General features: G+C 42.2%; 2 protein-coding genes across 2 annotated transcripts in view; one reads left to right on the top strand and one right to left on the bottom strand.

Annotated features, from left to right (window-relative positions):
- Positions 1–23007, bottom strand: part of cenpp (centromere protein P) — a 60139-nt gene that overhangs the window by 16496 nt on the left and 20636 nt on the right. The gene's annotated exons all lie outside the window — the stretch shown is intronic.
- Positions 5735–18502, top strand: aspn (asporin (LRR class 1)). Its single transcript, XM_086118489.1, has 8 exons — positions 5735–5953; positions 9598–9843; positions 11064–11176; positions 12383–12596; positions 15566–15676; positions 15767–15860; positions 16704–16842; positions 17432–18502. Exons 2-8 carry the CDS (start codon positions 9633–9635, stop codon positions 17627–17629), a joined length of 1080 nt encoding a protein of 359 aa, XP_085974615.1. The 5' UTR covers positions 5735–5953; positions 9598–9632; the 3' UTR covers positions 17630–18502.

The raw sequence follows: 23007 nt of genomic DNA, 5'->3' as shown, positions 1-23007 counted from the left end.
CGCGGCCCTTCACAACTGCAAGAAACATTCTGACAGACACGGGCGAGACACGCGCGGATGGACGACGCTGTCGCCTGCTACGTTAGCTCAGCTTGTCATCAAAAGTTGTATGGGTTGCGTGTCCTCTATTTTCACATGATTCAAAGACAAGTCCATAAATATTGCAACATGGACAGTTTTTCGCCTCTAAAAATCACCACTGCAATGGAACTGAAATGAAACAAACAGGATCTGCTTTAACTGCAAATAATTCAGCTTGAATTTGAGGCTATTTGCATCCCAATCAAGGACACCGATGAAGTGACAACATTTTTGTGTATGTGCCTCCCACATTTGAAGGCAGGGTGCGACATCAACCTAATCTAAGTCATATTTGCTGGCAAAAATGTTTCGGCTTTCATGATGTTGAAAAACAAAGTTTTGGATTTTTTTGGGTGAAACACTGTTTCCGTGGAAACGCTCTGTTTTCCAAGAAAACACTGCTGACTGTGAGGGTCTAACACAAGAAACTTCAGGCCTGCCAAAATCATCAATATCGTATTAGTTCATTCTGCGTTTTGTTTTTTGTTTTTTTTTATAAACTCAGTAGCGTCCCCTACAAAGCGTTAACGAAGCGACCCTGGGAGTTTGTTTCACCTAGATCTACATAAAGTTGGAGGTAAATGTAATAGATCAATAGATAATAGATAAATAAAAAACAGTGTGTTTTTGTGAAAGCAATCCATGTTTTAGGTAGTTCTTAGGTAGCCTGGTGTTTATGTTGTCACAGAACACAATATTGTGTTGTTCTTGAAAAATCCATCAAAACGCTCTAAAATGGTCGTGAGTTACTGAAAGGCTTTCTGACAGTGACACTTTAGAACCAATAATTGCTGATATAATGATCCTAATGCATATTTGCGGAGTCTGGATTATTGTAAAGACAGAGTTTGTTGTGGTAAAAAAAAAAACTGTAAAGGAATGTTTCTATTTGACATGCTACTGGGAGACATACAGCATCACAAAACGCTGCTCTTTTCAAGTGCGTACATCATGTATGTGACAGAGACACTGACATGTGGAAACGTTTCCTTTTTTTGCAATAAAACAAGCAGAGCCAACGCCAGCAGATAAAGCGCTGCTCTTGTAGCCATTGGAGTCAGAAGATATGAAAGGAGATCGAATTTGCCAGCATCACATCAGGCTCTCATTAGATGATGTTTGGGAAAATTGCATCCTTTAACCTTGGAATCGGTCACGAGCCAAATAGTCTCCCGAGGTATCAAACTGCTGTGAGTGGAGCCTCAAGTCAAACACTTCATCATCATCATCATCATTATTATCGTCGTCATCATCATCGTCTCGTCACGGTGTCACGGGTGGAGCAAGATTTGCACTCATTATGTGATTATCTACCATCAATCAAAGAGGAAATGCAGGGGCGTAGATCAGTCAACTCCATCCATCAGTCAACTCCAAATTGGATGTGGTCATGTACTAAATGTGTGTCAAAGTGAGAAGAAAAACAAAAACAACAACAACAACAAAATTGTTTTCCAAACATAATTGTTTCAGAAATATGTATTGTAGACGATGTCAAAATTCCTCCAAAGGGAAGAAAATCAAAACATTGGAATTCAAATCATGACACGTCAGGAAATCTAACAAGACTTCAGATCCTGGAACAGGTGCAAGAGATCAAATAAAATGTGCAATATTTTCCCCACAAAAATCAGACATCCTATTTTATTAAATTTTTTTCCCACTGAAGTCAGATTTGAATTTTTCCGCAGTAATCTGATTTCTAATCAGAATTCCCTCCGTCCCCCAGATTTCCGGTTTGTTTCAGTGGTAGAGTGGTCGTTTCCCAACCCAGAGGTTGGTGGTTCGGTTTGCGACAATGTCAAGGTATCCTTGAGCAAGATACGGAATGAGTGAATGGGTGAATGAGGTAACAGTGTGAAGCGCTTTGAGTACACGAGTTAGAAAAGCGTTATATAAGTGACAGTCCACTTGCCACAACGATTTTTGTCACAAAAATCAGGTTTCCAATTTTTGGGGTCACAAAATCACATTTTTGATGTAATTTTTTTTTTTTCAAACTCAGATTTGCAGAAATTGCATCTACTTACTAATAAAGGCACTCTTCACCTTACACCATTTCCTATGGGAGGAAAAAGAAAAACAACCGGGTGGAATTAAACTTGTGTTGGTAATGATGATTCACTCGTCACTCTGCGCAGAGACACGCCTATGGATTTAGTGGCTTGGCCTTAATTGCTACACAGATTTTAGGATGATGCTAACTTCCTTATTTGCCCGGCAAATCTTGAGGGGGCATTTTGGCAGCAAGTAGCCATTCCCATCACACACCACTGCCTGGCTCACTAATGCTTGTCCTGTCCTGTGCTGTCCCATCCTGTCCTATCTGCTGCATGTTGGGTCTCTTCCTCACATGCTGCACAACTAACTTAAACATGAAATCAACCCCTGTTCATCCCAGACTCGCCCGCAAAACACTGGAAGTGAAAATCCGCGAGAGACCATCTAGTATATATATTCCTTGGAGCCTGTTCTCACTCTCCTAACGTCAAGAAATGAGAGATGATAGAATAACGTCACTTTGAGAAATTGAAAGGAAAGACTGGCACGCACCTTTTCACCATCTGTTTGTTTCATACATATTTAACCGATTGAAAATCTTGAAAATAGCACGAGAGCAAATCTATGAAGTCTTGAACACTCACACCTCCCTTTGTGGAAGCTGTGTGTCTTTCTGTCACCTCAAGATTTAAAGTCTGGTTGTTGTTGTTTTTTTAAATGAGTGAAAAGAGTTCAGGAAGAGACAGTAAGTCAGTTTTGTTTAAAAAAAAAAAAAAAAAAGGAGAGTGAAATGCTTCACAGCAAAGGGAACTTGTCAACCATGAAGTCAAGTTTGCGTGCAGATTCCTTGTTACTGCAGATTCATTGATGCAATAAATAAAGCTCATTGTTTAATTTATTGCATCACTCATGGCTCTGAGAGCTTTGAAAAACAGTTTGGGGAGATGTGACAATAGTCTTTTGCTTTTGAGACGTGTTAAAGGCTTTTTGACTTGCCTGTAAAATAAACAACAACAACATCAACGACGACAACAAATAGCATTGTTGTAATGTTATGCTACTGCCACCCACGTGTTGTTTCTCAGCTGCGCTGTGAAAGCTCCACTGCTCCTCTCATGCTACATCTGTCAAAGAGATTACGTGAAGGGGTGAGGCAACGTCTTGTATACAGCTCCACAATCCTCTCAAAGACCATTCCAGATGCTCCCTTTCCTAGTGCCGAGGTCCTACTCAGGTACACAACACACCTCGGACCAGTCGCCGGGCCGTCGCAGTCGAGGCTTGCATTGAGCGTGAACGGATGCCGCCGCGCCGGCCACACAAAGGCAGACGTGAATCACGATGTGCGTCAAGAAGTAACTAGGGAATATTGCAAAACACAACAAGATGGAAACTAACAAAGCAAACAGATCACACAGCAAAAGACAATCAGCACAACGTCCGCTGAATAAGTGCCCGGAGATCGTTTGCCAAGCAGTCCATTGTATGTCTGTCTGATTGCTGACCAGCAAGGTTATGATCGTGAACAAAAATCAACAAAAATAACAAACTAAAATTGAAAAAATATTGAACATTTTCCATCCATCCAGTATCTAACCTGCTTATCTTCACGAGAGTCGCGCGTGTGCTGGAGCCTATCCCAGTCGTCTTTGGGCAGTTGGTGGTGTAGACCCTGAACTAGTTGCTCGCCAATCGCGAGGCACATCCATTCACACTCACTATCACGCCTACAAACAATTTACGCACAGTGCGGTCTAACTATACGCAAGGGTGGAGTTTTCTTTCAACACGCCGTTGTGGGAGTGAACACAGTAAGAGTTGAACCACCCCTCTCCCCATCCCACTACCATGATTCGGAGGATTCGATGCCCGCTGTTGTCACATTTATGAATGAAATACGATGACAGCCACCCACACACATCGCCAGACCTCAGAATCTGTCTGCCCGCACCTCGATCAAATTCACCCAAATCGCGTACCATCTGCAACTTAGACCTGCTCTGAACTGGTCTAAGGTCATAACTACTTTGAGTCACCAAATTGTCAGGTGCATCAAGGGTGGGTGAAAGAAAACATCCCTTGGTCCGCCAGAACATCCAGTATGGCGCAGCGTAAGCTGCCAAATTCCCAAACACGCTGAATAAGGCTTGCACCAACACAGAAATCAAGATGCGTCCGTTTTTATGCCGAGCGCAGGTGCGCTGAGTCTTGAGTGACAACCAGTCCATTGATTGTCAAAAAGTGCTCAGAACTGACAGCCATGTGGTCAACTAATGGTCTTCGGGTCTGCCCTGACCTTGACTGGCAACCTGTTAATTTTTTGTTTGCATGTGCAATGCCACTGGCTGGAAACAGTTATGAAATGAGAACAATTTGGAAGTCAACCGGCGGCGCATGCCGCCGCACGTTTTCCCAAATTTCTCGCAAAAGTGGAAGTTTCATGGAAACGGGTAAGTGGATCTCAAGCGTTTCTCCTGAGATGATCTCAGAAGCCTCGGAAAGTATGACTGCCCACCGACCCCCCCAACGAGAAGAAAGCAGTGCAAAAAAGCTGAGCTTCCCTTTTGGCTTCTTCTTCTTGTGAGTGCCAAACCAGGGGCACATGTGCTCCGTCTAGTGACGCCTCAGGGCCGTGCCTCGGGTAAGAGGTGGCGGGGGGTGGGGTGATTACGTTCCAGCTGGCCTCAGCAGAAAAGAGAGGCACAGAATCAAGGGGGATGGAAAAAGGAAAACAGGCACACCGACGAAAGACGGCCCGCTTTGCTTGCTTTTTCGACCCCCTTTAAAGCATCAAATGTACAGCTGTGTGGTGTGGCTGAACCATGTACAGCCGAATGGTTTTGCCACATACAATGCTGCTGTTCACTCACTTGAGTGTATGGATCGTATACATTGTATCGCTTTATTTTAGACAACTACTGTACAGCCTGTTAAATGACATTTGTTGTCATGTCATGTGCAATGCCGCTGACGATAATATAGGAACTGTAACTGATATAGATTTTTTGATGCATAAAATACTACTGACCATCATTGCTGCTTTTCACATTCACGTTTGTGTATATACAATACCTAGAGTATGTATAGACCAAGGGTCGGCAACCCAAAATGTTGAGCCATATTGGACCAACCCCCCGCACCCCCCAAAAAAATATATCTCGAGCCGCAGGTTGCCGACCCCCAATATAGGCTATTTGATATTTGTTGATACTGTACATTTACTGTATAGGACTTTTATTTTTGGTTATTCGTGTTCAGGCAATCATTTAGATTTTTTTACAAAAATCGATTATTATGCTCAGTTGTAAGTATATACATAGATAGTTTTAGATTTTTGAGGTGACAAGTCTTGTATGCTACTGCTGTTGAAAAACTGGAGTTTCTCCATGTCGGCCTAATGAAGGTTCACTCAATATTATTTTTCAATCGGCAGTTTTTTGTTTTGTTTATCTAAATTACCAAAACAAAACAAATAGTTTCTTGGTATGTTTAAGGGACTGCAGGAATGCCGCCCAGGGGATCTTTTATGCTGACAATCTGAATGCGGTGGAAGCAGGAGCGCCACCAGCGGCCCTTTTAGTTTAGTGCGCTAACTAGCCTGGCAAGGCTTCAAAAGGGCAGCTCATATTCTCAGATGCTGTGATGACAGAAAGGCTCTGGTGTCAGGGTGAGGAGACCGCAGCTCGCAGCAGTGGGGGTGTTCTCCAAGTTTTTTATTTTTTTTTCTCGTCCTTGCTGCTGAGACAAGGGGGGATGCTGTTCTCTGTGCTGACTTGGGCTGCATCCCTTAGTCGTGTGTAGCGGAAAGTGTGCTGCTGCTGCACTCGCTGCCTGGGCTTTAATCGAGGACAAAAAGCCACTGACGGATAAGGTAGGACAACGACCGGTGTGGTTTTTTTTCATGACATTTTAAGGTGTGGTTTGGGCTAAATTGCGGTTCAACGGAGGACCCAGAAGTCGCCTGAAAACTAGTTGCCTTTATTTGACAAGTTGTAGAGGCAACCTAACTCAATCCACAACATGACCGATTTGGCAGTTTGTAGATGCGGATAAAAGAACCTTCTTTTAAGGGAACAAAGACGCCTCCATTAGTTTTGAGCTCATTTCGTCGACGTAACAAGGAAATAATTGGCAATGACAGGGATTGGGTGGTGGTTTTAAACTGTTCCAAGTCACAACGCATTAAAGTCGACAAGAGCGGCGATTGAGGCTGGAGACATCATTAGGGTTGAAGTGTTTAATGAGGTCATAGACCCAACCAGTTCACACGCACTTAAAGGCAAGTTTTATTTGATTTCTTCTCTTGGCTTGTTTTATTGTGTACACGCCAAAAAACAAACAAAAATCTCTCCAGAATACAAAAAGCACACATGATGAATTCCCCATTGAATGAAATCACGAAAAACCAAGCTCGCCTGTGCTAATAACTTCTGAAAGTTTCTCAAAGTGTGGTACTCGACCTGTCCTTGGTCCCCCAAGGAACCTCAAAATGTTCTGTCTGTTAGATTTTATCGTCACTGGCTGTTAAAACAAAGAAAAAAACGTTACCAATAATGAGGAAGGAAACCACAATAAACATGCCGAATCATGACTGGTGGGCTTTTTTTTTTTTTTTTTTAATCTGGATTCTGGACTTGGGTTCTCCATTTGGAACAGATTTTCCTGGGAATTTTCCATACATTTTGGAGTGGTTCAAATTTTGGAGTGGTTCGTACATGCCATTTATAAAAGTGTTCTGTTGGTCGGAGTTCTTAACTTATTTCCTGAAAATGGACACCGTTGCAAAGATTACAGTGAACCTAATGAAAACAAAAAAAAATTCATCGCGTTCTGGACATGTGCTCTCCTTTTGGACCAAATTTTGCTTGGAAATTTCCATCAATTTCTGAGTTGTTAGCATTTTTGAGGGATCGGAGTGGATATTTTATGGCTTTTACGAATGAGAAGTCTGAAAGAACAATCAGTGGTGTTTATCGACGAGACAAGTACTTGGTCTTTATGAATTCAGTCAATCAGATTTCCCGAGTGCCAAGATTTTTCGGACAATTTACGAGTTGTTCAAGATCCAATGGTTCCAAATAAGTGGTGGCTGGGTTTTATTCACCGGTCCTTTCTTCATGACTTTTTTAATAGCGTAGTCTTAAAGCTTACACCACACATTGAAAAACAAAACCCAAGGAAAAAACTGAACTCTGGTTGTCCTTGGATTTTTAAGGCAATTTCAAAAATATTCAATGTTGTAAGGGTTGAAAACATTTGGTGGTGGTAGTTTTTTATTGATTGGTCCTTTTTTTGAGGCTAGAGAAAGAGTATAGAGTAAACAAAGAAATCAAGGAAAATGCAACCAGATGCAAATACAGACTTGGGGCTGTTTTGATGACTCTTGTTTTCTTTTTAAACCAAAATTTCCTTGCATTTTTCGAACAATATCAGATTTTTTTTTGGTTCACGTGTTCTCCTTTGGAAGCGCGTTTCGGGGGGTAATTTTCCGACAATTTCCGAGATGTTCAAATTCCGAGGTTTGCAATTTTGTGGCGGTAGCAGGCTTTTATTGATTTGTCTTTTTGGAGCCATGTGAAAGAAGAGTATACAGGCTGGACCGGAGGCTGTTTTTTGTCAATTTCTGGAATCTTGTTTTCCTTTTTGGCTAGAGTTTCCCTTCAACTTTCCAAAAATATTTAAGTTGTTAAAGTTCTGACTGAGGGACGCTGATCCGCATGGATCCGATAGAACAGTATGTACACCCACAGCAGGATAGCGAGGGGTGGTTCTTTTCCTGCTGCAGCAGCGGCAGCACATTTTTGTGGCCAGACCCAACACTCGGCAGCCCAGAGAATCCATTAAGATTAGCGCAGACGCGGCGAGCGGACAATGTCAGGGTCTCAGCGGGCAGCGCAAGTGTTTCATAGAGGGGAGTCCCATAAATCACCCCTGCGGCGAATAGGTAGGAGCATGGCAAACATTTGCCTTGGCTGCCGGGACCACTCATTTCCAACCGGAGTCCTTAGACAAGCACGGAAACAATGACAACAACGTTTGCTTGCGCTGATGCGGTGCTTGCTGCAAAGCATCACTTTTTTTTTTTTTTTTAAACTTTTCGTGTCTAACTTGGAAGTGTAATATTCAAACTAAATATGGCAAGAGCGAGCTGCTAATCAGGCATCATAAAACAAATAACAGTCCTCCGCCAAGGTTAACAAAAGCAGGGGGGCAAAAATGCTTTATTCCTTTGCGTGGCCCGCACGCAGCAGATTCGACAGGACACGATCAAGGCAACAGAGGCGTGGGGGGAGGGGGAGTCTCGGGTCACATGACTTAACTAGACACACTCGATTTCGATTGTTTGTGTGATACATTGCTTATCTGTAGAACACATGTGGCAATATTCAACCCGATTGTCACTCTGTGCTCACCATGCAAAACACTCTCAGTTGCAGCTGTTTTATTAACCTCTCTGTTCCTAAAGTTCACACTGCTTTTAGTCGATCGTTTCTAGAAAACTACACAACAAATAATTCACAAATTCATCCCATTCGTCCCAATATCTCCATTTTTAAAAAGTTAGCAAGGGAACGCGAAACATGATTGCTACACCTGGAGTTAGCCAGTTTTGAAGGTTTTATGTGCTATGATGTAATGTAATACGTAACTGTATTACTATAACATAATTTGTTGTCGATTTATTTGCTTATTTTGCTTTTTCTTTTTACTCTGCTGTCTGCTGACAGGTCGCCACTGCAAATGAAGGTTAAAATAAAGGTTCCATAAAAAGTCACCCGTTTTAGGACTTGCTTGGTTGCAATGACAAAAGACTCAGCCTGACTTTGACTTGAACTACTTGACTTGACGAGTCAGGAAGCAACATCTGAAAATAGTTACATTTTATCGTCACCTTTTAAAGTTTGAGTAGCTTGTAAATTGTCGTGCTTGTGGCATCGCTTCGACCTTTGACAGGCAGATTTAAGGATGACGTAGCCTGTATTGTGTTGGATTTTTAGCATTGTTAACAGCTTTTAAACGGGGATGTGGGGACCACGTAGCTTGGAATGTGAATTTTAAGAATTGAGTAGCTTGCGTCCTGTTGAATTTGTGGCATTTTTAAGTCCTTTCAATTGTAGATTTAATGATTCTGTCTTTTTTTTAATGCTGTTCAATTTGTGGAAACATTGAGATCTCTGAACTGCGCATCAGGATAAAGTCGTGCGTATCATGTTTGATTTTGGCATTGGTTAGACATTTGAGATGTGAATTTGTACTATATTTGTCTTACTATTCAGGCCTTTGAACGGCTGATTGAATAAGTCAGTAACTTGTACGAAGTTGCACTTGTAGCATTTAGGAATTCCGAAGCTTGTATTGAGTTGTTACCATGTAAGAAGCCAACAAATGCTTTTTTGGGTGCATGGTGAATATGAAATGCAGCTAGGATGTCAAGGTAAATAAAAACAGGAACACTTGAGGACGGTCCTCCACAAGCCAAACGACTCATTTGCCATGTTATTTCCTTCCGGCCAGGATAAGATAACACTAATCGCTGGTCCGGCCGCACCATGAGGGTGGTCCTTCTGCTCTGTATGCTGACGCTGGGCAGCAGCAAATACTACCAGCACGTCGACGTCATGGACATCATGAGAAACTACGACGTCATGATTGCTGATTCTGAGGACGACGACGACAATAATAACAACTATGACGATCAATACGACAGCTGTCCCTTGGGCTGCCATTGCTCGCCCAGAGTGGTACAGTGCTCTGATCAAGGTAAGAATGCTGGCCCGGTCACATGACTATTAAAAACAGAGCACATCATGTCATGGATTGGAAGGATGGATAGAAGCTACTGGAGCCTCCACAAAGTGCGATGAGAAGTATGACCAGACGACAGAAGGTCGTTAACAAGTTCAGCATGTCGTGTACTTGTTAGGTAGAATTGCAAATACAGAAAGGACAGACCTTATTTTCCGCACGACAAGGCGCTTTGGAGTCAAAGGTGCACCTTCAATGAGTGGCCTATTTTAAAACAGTCTTCATATATAGGGCGCACCGCATTATAAGGCACATAGAATAGAAGCTCCAATAGTGGCTGTGGTTGCATTATGCATCCACTAGATGGAGCTACACTAAGAGGAATACAATACAATACAATACAATACAGCCTTCACAATCGCTGCAGCTGTAACAAGGCGCTTTACATAACATTTAAAATACTACGTCGAAGAAATCAGAATATTGATCCATACATAAGGCTCATCGGATTATATGGCGCACTGTCGGCTTTTGAGAAAATTGAATGCTTTTAGGCGTGCCTGATAGTTCGTAAAATACGGTAAATGAATTGCAATTGCAGTGAATCCTCACTATTTGCGGGGGTTAGACACTCAGACCTGATGCAAACAGTCTGAATTCAAAATTCTAATTTTATTCATAATTTCCTGCATTAATAGTTTAAACCCTAAATATAGCCCAAACTAGGATCCAAAAGAACATAACTAATATTTAAAACTCATCTTACAACATTAGCATAATAGCACAAGGATGATGTAATAGATTGTATTGTTTCGTTACTGTCTCTGTCTTTTAACTGCGGAAACAGCTGGAATCCAATACCACACACATCAAAATAACAATAGAACCCATAGAGGGTTTGTTGTTATCTTACATACCGTAAAACAGCAAAGCTCCATTTGTGACCTTTCAAAAAGGGGAAATTGACTCGTCTGATCTTTGTCAAATGCGTGCATGTGTTGTGTGTGTGTGTGTGTGTCTGTGTGTGCATAATTAAAAGACAAAAGTCATTTGCATTGCCAAGTTCTAATCAGTTGCTTCCCGTACCCAGCGTTGACTAGGGAGCTGTGAGCAGCCAGCATTTGTAGCAAATATAAATCAATTCCTGGAATGATTACGTGGAATTAAAGGCAAAAGACAAAAACTTCCACTTTTCCCAAAAAGATATCACGCATTTGATGTGACGACACCGACAGGTCTGATCAACGTGCCGGCCAAGCTTCCGAGTGACATCTTGATGATCGACCTCCAAAACAACGACATCACCCAGATCAAGGAAAAGGACTTCAAAGGCCTGGACAAGCTTTATGTGAGAGCAATACACAACAAGCAGGCCGAGTGAGCATTTAGTGAGCATTTATTGCGTGTCCCTGCTTACGGTTCTTTTACTGGTCTGTTCTTTTGTCTTCACTGCCTAAAAGACAATTCAATTGTCTTACTAGTATGTGCCCTCGTAGTTTTGCTTGTGAGCTGAATTGTCGCAGTAGCTGGAATGTGCTTCAACGGCTTTCCATAGAAACACGTGGCGAATCGGGAAAAACAAAGCCATCTGAAACATTTCGGTGGCTTCGTCGGAAGAGAAGCGAAATGAGTCACATCTCGTGTGGGAAAACACCTGGAAATATTTCAGCTTTGAGTCATGCCGATGGTATCGGTGCACACGTGTTCTGTTTATGGAGTGACTCGAGTAATTAGTAGTTCCACTCATTATCCGGCTTCGAAAAACAAACCGCGGCGGCCAACTGTGGGGTCGAGGCACAAGTACCGTTTCCCTTTTTCGTGTTTTCTTTGGAGTTGGACGCAGAATCTGACCGGTTTCGACTGCCACGAATACGGAACGAGACACATCTGATCACTAATTTGGTGGGGGTGGGGATTAATAGTGGTTTGAAAGAAGAATTTTGCTTGACCAACTCAAATCAACTTATCCCACTCAATGTCAGCTGGGAACCAATCCCGGATGCTGTCTACCTCTAATCATATGGGCTAGTCGAAATCCCAAGTTTGAGATAAATGCGTGGCGATTTCCAAGGAACTGCTTTCGACACCAATGGGTGCCTATACTCTACATTTACAATACATGCGCCTGTAAAAAAAATGCTCCGATGTCACTTTGCTAGTCTGACATATGCTCTACAACAGAGGCTCTTAATTTTGTCGTTCACACACAGAGGTGACAAGGCCTCCCTCCGACAGCAGACTATACGTTCTTCTTTGTCTCTTATTTACTGCATAGATTCCTTTTACACAGTGCCCCCTAGTGTTCTGACTCCAATGCCACAAAACTGAAATGAATGAAATAATAAAACCTCACACAGGTCACGCCACTCTGACTCTAATCTGAATTATTTGGGTTAGTTTCAACCACTCAAGTGGGTAAATATTTAGGGAAAAAATGAGGCCCAGTGTCTCAAAGGGCTGCACTGCAGACACCAGCATCAATTGTTAAGAGGTCAACCCCAATTGATAGATTTCTTTTTGATTGGTCAATGGAATGCGTTTTGTCCCACAACAGGGCCTGTTCCTGATCAACAACCGGATCTCAAAGATCCACCCGGATGCCTTCAAGAACATGAACCGCCTGCGCCTGCTCTACCTTTCCTACAACTTCCTGACAGAGATCCCGGCCAATCTGCCGCCCAACATCATCGAGCTGCGCTTCCACGAGAACAAAATCAACAGGATCCAGAGGGACGCCTTCAAAGGCCTTAGGAAGCTCCATGTGCTCGGTAGGGATTCACAAATAAACCAATGTCTAATTGTTGTTCTTTTCACACATGGCCCGGAGGAGCAGGGAACTGCAGCCACTGTGTAAGGCACAGGTGTCAAATTCTGGCCTTGCAAGTTTTAAATGTTTCCCTCCTCCAACACACCTGATTCAAATCATCCTTCTTCTGCTGATCACGAAAGAGCGGATAGAAACAACCCCTCCCCCCCCTTTTCTGAAAGTACAAAAAACATTTTTGCTTGGTCAACTTCTTAGCGTTCTGTTTTGCTGCCAAAAAAAAAAAATAACCCCAACTCCGTCCCTCCAAGTCTGTGTCGATAACTTTCAAGCAGTCAAGCAGCACAGGAAATGAAGGACTTGTTACGGCTCTGATATACTGCAGAAATGTGCCGGTTATCTTAGTCCTCGTATTCGGTGTCTCTGTCATTCATTTGAAAACATTGGCATGGACAATAGGCGAAAAAAATGTCTCCGCTCATAAATCACCGGAGAGCGTTTTTCCAAAGGCTTTTGCAGGACGGTTCATTTTCAGTTGAGATGATACATTGAAAAGAAAGGGAGGTGGGGGGGGGGGGGGGGGGAACAAATCTTAAGCATAAAAAGATCAGTGGTGTTTTAACAGACGTGTGTTGAAGCATCAAAAACAGATGCGCTTTGTAGTTGTTTTTTTTTGTGTAGTGCGCTCAAACCTGGCAAGCCACCAGGATGCGATCATGGCAAGTGTTGAGGCCACCTCATGAATCAAATATCATGGAAAGAGCTCCGAAAATTATTAGTGAAACGGATTATGTTTTTGATCAAATCGAGGGGAAAAAAATGAGAGAATAGCAACAGGGTTTGCCGCCTCAAGAAGATAAGAGCCACAACAACTATGGCATCTGACGTTGTCATCAGCTCTATAAAACTTAGAGAAATACAAGAAAGCTGCGTTAACTAGATTAAAGATCGCTGGCCAAACATGAACTAAAAACTGCTGTGGATACGTGGAGATTTTCACAGATTGGGAAACTCTATGCCTGTGAGTATTATCACTAAATCCTGTGTAATACAAATTTTTGCTAGCCTGGCAATTGGGTGTGCTGGCTGTGTTTCTTAAAGGAAAACACACGTTGCATATATAAAATCCATCCATCCATTTTCTGATCAGGCAGTAGGCGGGGAACACCCTGAATCGATTGCCAGCCAATCGCATGGCACACAGAGACGAACAACCATCCGCGCCCACACTCGCACCTCGGGACAATTTCGAGTGTTCAGTCAGCCTGCCATGTATGTTTTTGGAATGTGGGAGGACAGCGGAGTACCCGGAGAAATCCCACGCAGGAACAACATGCAAAATCTACACAGGAAGGCCGGAGCTGGAATCGAACCTGCACTGTGAGGTCAATGCGCTAAGCACTCGACCATCGGGCCGCCCATATAAAATACACATTATGCGAATTATTTGTTATCGTATGTTGAGTTTTACAGTAACTGCAACTGGAGGGTTAATAACCAACTCGTGCAGAAGAACATATGTCACACGTAAGCAAGGCAGGACCGTTCCGAATGCTTTCACAACACAGGAACCTACATACACACAAGGTGGAAAAGCTATTTTAAAAAAAACATTTAAGAATGTTTTTATGATGGTGAGAAGCTGAAACCGAAATAGCAATTCAATTTCGAAGAATTGCCCCGAGCCGAACTTCATTCATGATTCGCTGAACGCAAGTCTCAAGCGACATTTAGAGTGTTCGACTGGACTGGCTTGATTTTTGCCACAGGAAATTGGGACTTGAAGGTTAAGACTCGAGACTTACTTGCGTCAATATCAGTCAAAAGTGCCATTACTGTCTTGACCAGGAGCAGCCAGTCATGATGAGAACACAGCAGAATAGTTAAACTGGGGCCTTCTTATAAGTGGGCACACATTTGCACCATTTTGACAGTACAAAAAAAAAATGTTTGCTTCATCTTACACCTTTGAATAAATGTGATTTTTGTGCGCAATAAGAGGTTCAATGATACTAAATATATTTTTTATGATGAATCATTTACTCTCCGCAACAAGTTATTGGATAAAATGAGCAATTTAGACCATGCAGCTTCTATTTTCATCACATTTTGCACAGGTCCCTGAAACTGCTGTCCGCCCTCTCATTATGGCTTAGCTGCCTCGTTTTTAACAACGCCTGCAATGTTTGTTTGTGACATCACGACCAGCATTTTGTCTCGCTTCAATGTTGTCCATTTTGTCAGAGCAAATTATCCTTCGATATAAAAACCTTTCAGAGCTATATTTGTGAAAAACCTGGTTCAGAGTCGGCTTATTAACCGAGTGAACCATATTAGCTTACTAAGTGATGTCCCACCGCGTGCTGTGCTTGCGGCTGATTTGCTGAGCTTGCTAAAAATACGCGTGTAAGAGATGCAACAATTTAATCCACAACTAATCGATCGCTAATTGACAACTACTTCATTTTGATCGTCTCGTTTCGACATTTCACTTCAAATTGTCCGAATGCTCCTCTCACCGGTACATATTCTCCAATTTTCGTCGTGCTCGCAAACAGGCCGATTATCACTGGGTTGTATCAAAACGAGGCCTTTGCAAACATCTGCTTTTACTTTGGAAAACAATGAGCCGATTTTCTGATGTCACGGACCAAACCCGTCAGTGAATCATCATTTTTAATGATTTTAATGTAATTTTCTGCACCGTCAATTTGAAATAGTGCCCTGTTTTGGAATCAAGGGACAGCAATCCAAAACAATTATTTTTAACCGATTCTTTGGCTAATTATAACTGAACTAGGAATCGACTATTCAAATAATTCTAAGTTGCAGCCCTAAAAAGAGTAATTATGAAGTTCAATGGAAGATCTCAACTTTTGGGGGGGAAGGGTGGGTGGGGGCGGTGAAATGAGGACATGTGAAAGGCACCTTGTGTTTGTACGGACTCACTTGTGACTTGTTGCGCTGAAACAGAGTTGGGCGCCAACCCGCTGGCCAACAGCGGCATCGAGCTGGGAGCCTTCAATGGCCTGGCCACGCTCTACGTGGGGATGGCCGAGACCAGGCTGACGGCCGTGCCCAAAGGTACCGCCTCCCTCGGCGCCGCTGCGAATTCAAACTAATAAACGGTTGAGTTCCACTCCTGTCGCTATCTTTTTTTTTTCTTCCCTTCAGACCTACCCTCCTCCATCACAGAGCTCAACCTGGAATACAACAAGATCTTCAAGGTGGAAGTGGAAGACTTCATCAGATATAAAAATCTGCAGAGGTGAACAGTTTTTCTCATCACTAATTAAAAAAACTGCACTGTGAGCAAATACAAGACGAATACACAACGGCACGGTTGTCCTCGAAGTGAAGTCAATTCCCCCCATAGGAAGTATGTAAATAAAATCAGCAAATCCAGACTGTTGGCATCATAAACCCTTGATTAACTTGACAGGCAAATCTTTTTTCTCAAGAAGAGTTTCCAGCTGTAAAATGAAAATACAAGAAAGAAGAAACCGCTCGCTCTCCTCGCCCACAAAGACACATTTGTTGCGGAGGCCCAAAATCAGATCAATGTCTTTTAAAGCCAATGAAATCGAGCATTCAAATAAAAATGGCTTAGTCGGAATGTGAAAGAATTAATACGATTGTGCAATACACTGGATTTTTATACTAAAGAAGGTGGAATAATATAATGTTAGCATTATATCTAACTATATTTTTTGGGGAAAAAGAATTTTCTTTGTGATTTTGTATATTCATTAATATAGCGTATATATTAATTGAATAGAAGCTGGAGTAAGTAAATTTTTACTTATTTATTTAAGGCATTTTAAATTAGTTAAATGATGTATTTTCTTGCCTTTATTTTTTTTTAATTTACATTTCAATGAATTTTTCAGATGACTCTCATTTACTGCCATCTATTTACAAAACATGACCTTTCATCATGGAATGACATTTGCATTTCTTTATTTACTGACTTGAAAATGTGCCTGAAAATCGCTCTGCTGAATGCAACATGGAACCCCCCCCCCCCCCCAAAAAAAACAAAAAACTCCGACCCTGTCAAAGCGTGTACGATTGGCTGAAGTATATCGTCATGTTGTGTTGGCGTTGGCAGACTGACCCTGAGCTTCAACCAAATCCGCTCTGTGGAGAACGGCAGTCTGGCCAACATCCCCAACATCCGCGAGATCCAACTGGACAACAACAGTCTGAAAAAGGTCCCGGCGGGGCTCAGCTCCCTGCGCTACCTCCAGGTGACCCATCGTACCCACGCACACACAAACACCAGCACTGATTTGCATTTTGTCACTTTCAGAAATTGCTGAGTCCAAAGTGTGAGACCATACGGTGACTGGTTTGAGAACGTAAAAAAAAAATAATAATAATTAAAAGCCTTTTCAGGTTTTTTTTCATGCATTAATATCATTGTTCACTATTATTATGGCTTATTAACTTTATTTCACAGCCTTACCTCATTGAGTGTTTTCCACCAAATTTGGTGGAGCGCCAAGCACAACTTCGCTCTCTCTCAGAGGGCCTCCTGATTTCTTTTCATGTATTTATTTTTTAACGGTCTTTAGAAGCTCTTGTTTTCAACGACCAACTACTGCGTTTTCTTAAAAATCTCTCGTGCTGAGCCACGACACCCTTGAAAAGACAAGCAACTGTAAAAGTCTTTCTTGCAAGAGCAAATATTATTGTGGCAGTTTGCGGCAAAATGGATGTCGAACTTTCCAGTTTATAAGCTGCTGTCATCATTTTTTCCCGCTCCGGAATGAATTTCCCACTCAGACGCTGAAGTGATTGCAAAGATTGTTCCAAAATCTCCGTCTGTCTGTCCAGGTGATTTTCCTCCATGCTAACAAAATCACCAGCGTGGGCGTCAACGATTTCTGCCCAATCCGATTCGGCGAGAAAAAGAACTTGTACAGCGGCATCAGCCTGTTTGCCAACCCCGTCAAGTACTGGGACATCCACCCCGCTACCTTCCGATGCATCGGCGGACGGCAGGGCGTTCAGCTCGGAAACTTCCGCAAGTGATGGACAGCGACCTAGCGACCGTCCGCCAAACTGGGGAGAGCCGGGAAATGATCCCGACTTAATCAAAATTCTCATACTCAGAGGTGAAACAGATGTGAAAATTTCACATCATAATTATGATGTACTGCAATTATCCTGATAATACTGGCCAAGCAAAAAATAATTTAGGACTCCTGAGTCCAAAAATCACACCGGTTTCTTTGAAGTGGCTCTAGTTTTTGAGATACCAATATTTTTTAACGTTAATTGATAATGAATGCGCTTTGACGGTTTAGGAAATGTACGTTGGTGGTTATTAAAAGTAGTGTTTGGGCTTTGGCGTCAGTGGTTTTTGCATTCGTTCACTGTTAATAGTGCCCAATTTTCAGAATGTTTGTTTGATTTCCTCATGGAAGACAATTTGCTTGCACACGTACAAGCACCGAAAGAATTCCGAAGTAGAATTTGTACATTGGAGATCATGAACAGCAGCAACCAAAATTTTTCATGCATGCATACAAAAAAAGTTGCGTTGGAGCGCAGTAATCCTCCACATATTTGCGGGACACATGTTCACCTAATGGTGGGGGGGTTTTTTCCCTCCTTTGTGTGCTTTCTCTGAAACGCCTTGAGAAGCACAAGATGCCCCCCCCCCCCCCCCCAAGTCTCGTTGAAATACACATTGGTGTCAAGGACGCGTATTGTCCAACAAGGCACCACTGTGTGCTGAAGTGATACCTCTTAACTAAGAGACAAGCTTTGTATGTCGGGGAGGAGCTGAGTTTAGCCTGGGTTGTTAGGGCAAATTATGGAGAGTATGTGCATGTGCGCATTTTTCAAACTAATCTGTTTTGTTGTAAAGGGACTTTGTCATTAAACTGTTTTGGGATCAAAGGTTGTGCTACAGTAGAGTTCTTGTTTAAACTCTTGTGATGGGGGGGTTAATTACCATACTTGCATTTTTCCCTATACACAGTAAGGATCTCTCTGCAAAAAAAAAAAAAATAATAATAATAATTAAATGGGTGTTTACTGTACAATTTTGGATAGTCTTTCCGTGTTTTCCGCCCGTCTCGGCAACGTTTGACATTTTTTCCCTGCATTCTCAGCCGGCATGTTGATCATCGTTCATTAATTTCTCATCGACAGTCTTGGAAAAAGCTCAATACGCCCACACTTCTGCCCTCATCTTTTCTTTAGGTAACGAAATGTCATTTTCTGTCGCTCTGTAATGGTCTTCTATTTCCATTAGTTTTCTGTTGTGACGTGCAGTCCTGGAAAGGGTGAAGCGGGAAAAACAAGTACGACTCTCATACGTGCTAAATACGGCAATGACGAGAATTGTCCAAAAAAAATCTAAGTACAATTGCTTGTCATAAATGTGACCACAGTTTATCAGTGCTGCCGGTCTTCGGGTTGCGAGAAAGTTCAGTTCACGAACGCAATAGCAATTACAGCACTAAAAAAAACACATCAACAACTCATTGACATATGTTATAGTGACGATAAATTCAGAATTGAATTGCTAACGCTGACTGTTGTAAATTCCATTGACGGTTTATCGGTTCAGGGGGTCCTCGGTTAACGACAGCTGTTTATGACCTTAAACTTTGCATCAATGCCGTCGCAAACCGAGAAGCCCCGCGAATAGGTTGATTTTTTTGGCATTAGCTACGTTAGCACCGCGCAACGATCGCAACAATTTAAACCACCTCCAAACTTTATACTTGCTCTAACATTGTATGCTTAAAAATATGCTCACGTTGACTCTGTACCCCTCCTCAAACTAACAAAGAAATTTTCCCTCTTTATCTTTCATTCAGTTTTTCGTTGATGTCATTTGCGGGCATCGCAAAGTCCAAATCTTCCATTTTGAACAAGTGTTCTTTCCAGCAAAGGTCTGTAATCACTTCAGGGGGATATTGGGCAGATTCAGTGCAGTAATACAAGAATACATGACTCCAAAGCCCAAGCATTTTTTTTCCCCTTTGTCATGAAATGTTTTATATGCATGTGGAGTAATTTCCCAGATGTCGTCTTTGTCACAAAAACCAAAAACAGAAGTGTCCTCGGCAGGGCTGTGGATGAACCAATTGTCACAAATGTCTCCTGCAGGTTGAGCCCAAATGCGGCTCATGTCACACTGATTTGCAAGAAAGCGATAATTGCACAAGAATTCTCGGCATGTTTTTGTCACATTTTGTCACATCCTCTCATGGTGCTATATTTATTGAGTATGTTTTCAAATAAACCTGGAACACCTCCCCAATCTTGTTCACTGTTGTCATTGGGGCTCTTAGCGCAGGGGTGTCAAACGTATGGCCCTTGGACCGGAACCGGCCTGTTGGGTGGGGGCAGTGGATCCAATCCAGCCCGAGAACACATTCAGTGGAGTTTTTCAATACAAGTGACTGCTGTTGCAAATTTTGTCCAGTGGAGGACATACGGGCAACCACTTCCACGCAAATCTGGAAGTGGCCACTTATCAGGATTTGACGCCTGATATTGATGCTCTTGAACACATTTTTGTTTAAGAAGCAATTTCAGATTGCTCATATGATTTGCAACAAGATAATAATCAAAAACTGTTTTTTCAGATGTTCTTGTCATGAATTTGTACTAAAAACAATAAGGAAAATGTGGAACTGTTGTTATTTGAAGCTTGTTCATAGCTTAACGTGAGCTCAAAGTGGTCTGGAATGTGGCCCATGTACTCAAATGAATCGACACCCGTGTAATTTAGCATTTGCTAACATCACCGGCCCAGGGAACCTCACTCCATACACTTTTCAACTCTCTTGTCTTGCCAAGACAGCGGATCCTGTCAGGCCTACACTCATGCTGAATGTAATTCGAACTGGAAGCAATTGTGACTGCTGAAGTAATGCCACCCTCTGCTGGTTACAGTCAATTAGTTAAGACTTGACTGGCATCATGTCATTGATGCCAACGTTTAGCTCATCCACCTTGTTGTTGCCTTTGCAATAAAGTAGAGATAAACAAAAGATGACCAAGACTGGCTCTCATTCTACAGCTAATTATCTAGTCGTAATATGGCTGATATGGAAAAAAAAACAACTGGAAATAAAGACTTTCATTGATTCTCAATCCACCAGCAGATGTCAGTGCCCACTAAAACGTCTGCTCAGAGGTGTTCAAGGTTTGTTGTTGGGGGTTTTTTCGCTACATGAAGTTTTGTTCTTGGCTGTTTAGATGATTGATATTAGTTGTAAGCAACAAATATTTTTTAAAACGCTATGTAGGAAAAGAGAAAGCAAGAAACTAGATCAATTGCTAGACAACTTAGTGCTTATCCATACGGTAGTTTTTGTTACGGTATTTTGCTGGTAAATGAAATTAAACAGTGGGACAAATAACACAGTTGTAGGATGCTGATGTTTTCCAGCATGAAAGCGTAAAACTGGATTTAAAATGATGGCGTGAGACACGAAACATTGGCAAAGATTCCCCTAATGTACGTACAATCGTATACAAACAGCACAGGTGATTGTCAGATCTACATTTACCTAAAGCGTAAATGTACAATTTACTGTCCGAGTAAATTCCCGGCAATAAAGACGCAGCACTAACGGCTGTTAGCTGCCACGGTCAGACCTGCACCTTCAGGTTGACGCCATTCCATTGTAGTACCACAGGGAGCAGTAAGGCGTATTTCAAACCGTTACCAATTGACCAAAAAAAAAAAGCATCAAGGGGAAGATGATGTTTGTGAGGATTTTAGAAGCTTTGATGTTAAATTCAGGTGAACCCCCTGCAATGTAAGATTAAAACGAATCTAATGTTAAGACCGTCATGTTCAGAAGTGACTTTCCAGGTTGTTGCAGTTCCAATCAGGAACTGTCCAACCGTCGAAACAAATTATGGAGTAGATGGTGTTTCTGGCGGTATCAGATGTTTGAATCTTCAATTCCAGGTGTCTAATTGTTATGTTAAGACTGTAATGTTCCAACTCGACTTCTCTGTTGATGACCGTCAAAACAAATCAAGGGCCGGCTGACATTTCTGCCTTTTGTCTGATTGCAATGCTAATGCTAACGACCAAATAATGTCCCAAAAAAAGTCAACGAAAACTGCGATGAATATGCTAAATCCAGCCGTCACAATTCCTCGACTCACAAAAACTGACCGGATTTGAGATCGTCCGCCTGATTCGGAAGCCAACGCACCCAGAATCGGGATAGAAAGGTGCTTAACTTTTCCCGTTGTTCGCGATTTCGCAGGCACGGCCGTAAGTGAAATGAAGACTTGGTAAGTGTGGACTTTTGGGGAGGCAAGAGGCAAGCTGCAGGAAACATATGGAAGAGATCTACCACTTGGCCAGACCCCCCTCCTGCCACGTCTCACAGCGCACACACACACACACACACACACACACACACACACACACACACACACACACACAAATGAATGCACGTGTATGCGCGCACTTACATAAACAATGATAGGACATGTTCGCAACTAAACGCCTTCCGAGAGGTAAACAAAGTCATAAGAGCTCAACAAGCAGGATGAGTCACAAGCAAAACAAACGACGGTTGTGGTTTTTGGACCTGGCTTGGCTTTGGTCTGATGGGCGGCTCAAAACGTGGCAGAATGTCTACGGTGGGGTATCCCTTGCTTTAGTCTTCTCCATCGAATTCATTGGTTTCGATGCTTTCAAAATGTTTGAAATGAGGAAGAAATTGTTTCGATTACCTTTTCAGAGAGAGTAACGGCAAACAAGGAAAAAGATGCAAAGCGTAGAAGATGACTCATGTGCTACGAAATAAGAGTGAAATCCCAAAACCGCGTACATTTCTAGCTGCCAAGATCGCAAAATCTGACAGCAAGTAAGCTGTTCACATTTTAGCCCAACTGTGATGTCACAGTCAGCCTAATTTATCTCATACCTTCAGAGCAAGTTTGTTTTCACATGACTTGAAAAGGAGGCTCGGGGAAGATCAGCAGCTTTTCAAGCCGAGGTCGGACTGCACGGAAGCACTATCACGTCAAAACCAAAAGCGAAGCAGAGCGATAGTGTTGCTAGATTGGATGCGGAATCACTTCATCCAACAGTGATAACAGGCATATACAGTGGATATAAAAAGTCTACACACCCCTATTCAAATCCCAGGTTTTTGTGATATATACTGTATACATATACACACACACAACACACACACACACACACACAAAAACACATACAGGTATATAAAAGCGACCTGTGAATGAAGCATTAGGCAATAAAGCAGTGATTAAGCATTTCCAAACTTCTTCCACCATTATGACAAGTTCAACCTTGCTTTCATTGGACCCTAACAAATTTTCCCAAACTAGTTTTGGTGATTTTTAGTTTTGTTTTGGTTTTTCACTTTATAAAATACGGTTTGCATCTTGCT

This window comes from Hippocampus guttulatus, chromosome 8, assembly GCF_054856545.1.
Source record: "Hippocampus guttulatus isolate MCC_2025c chromosome 8, RoL_Hgut_1.0, whole genome shotgun sequence".
Classification (NCBI taxonomy): Eukaryota; Metazoa; Chordata; class Actinopteri; order Syngnathiformes; family Syngnathidae; genus Hippocampus; species Hippocampus guttulatus.
The sequence above is the reverse complement of the archived record's forward strand: the minus strand, read 5'-3'. Positions and strand labels throughout refer to the sequence as shown.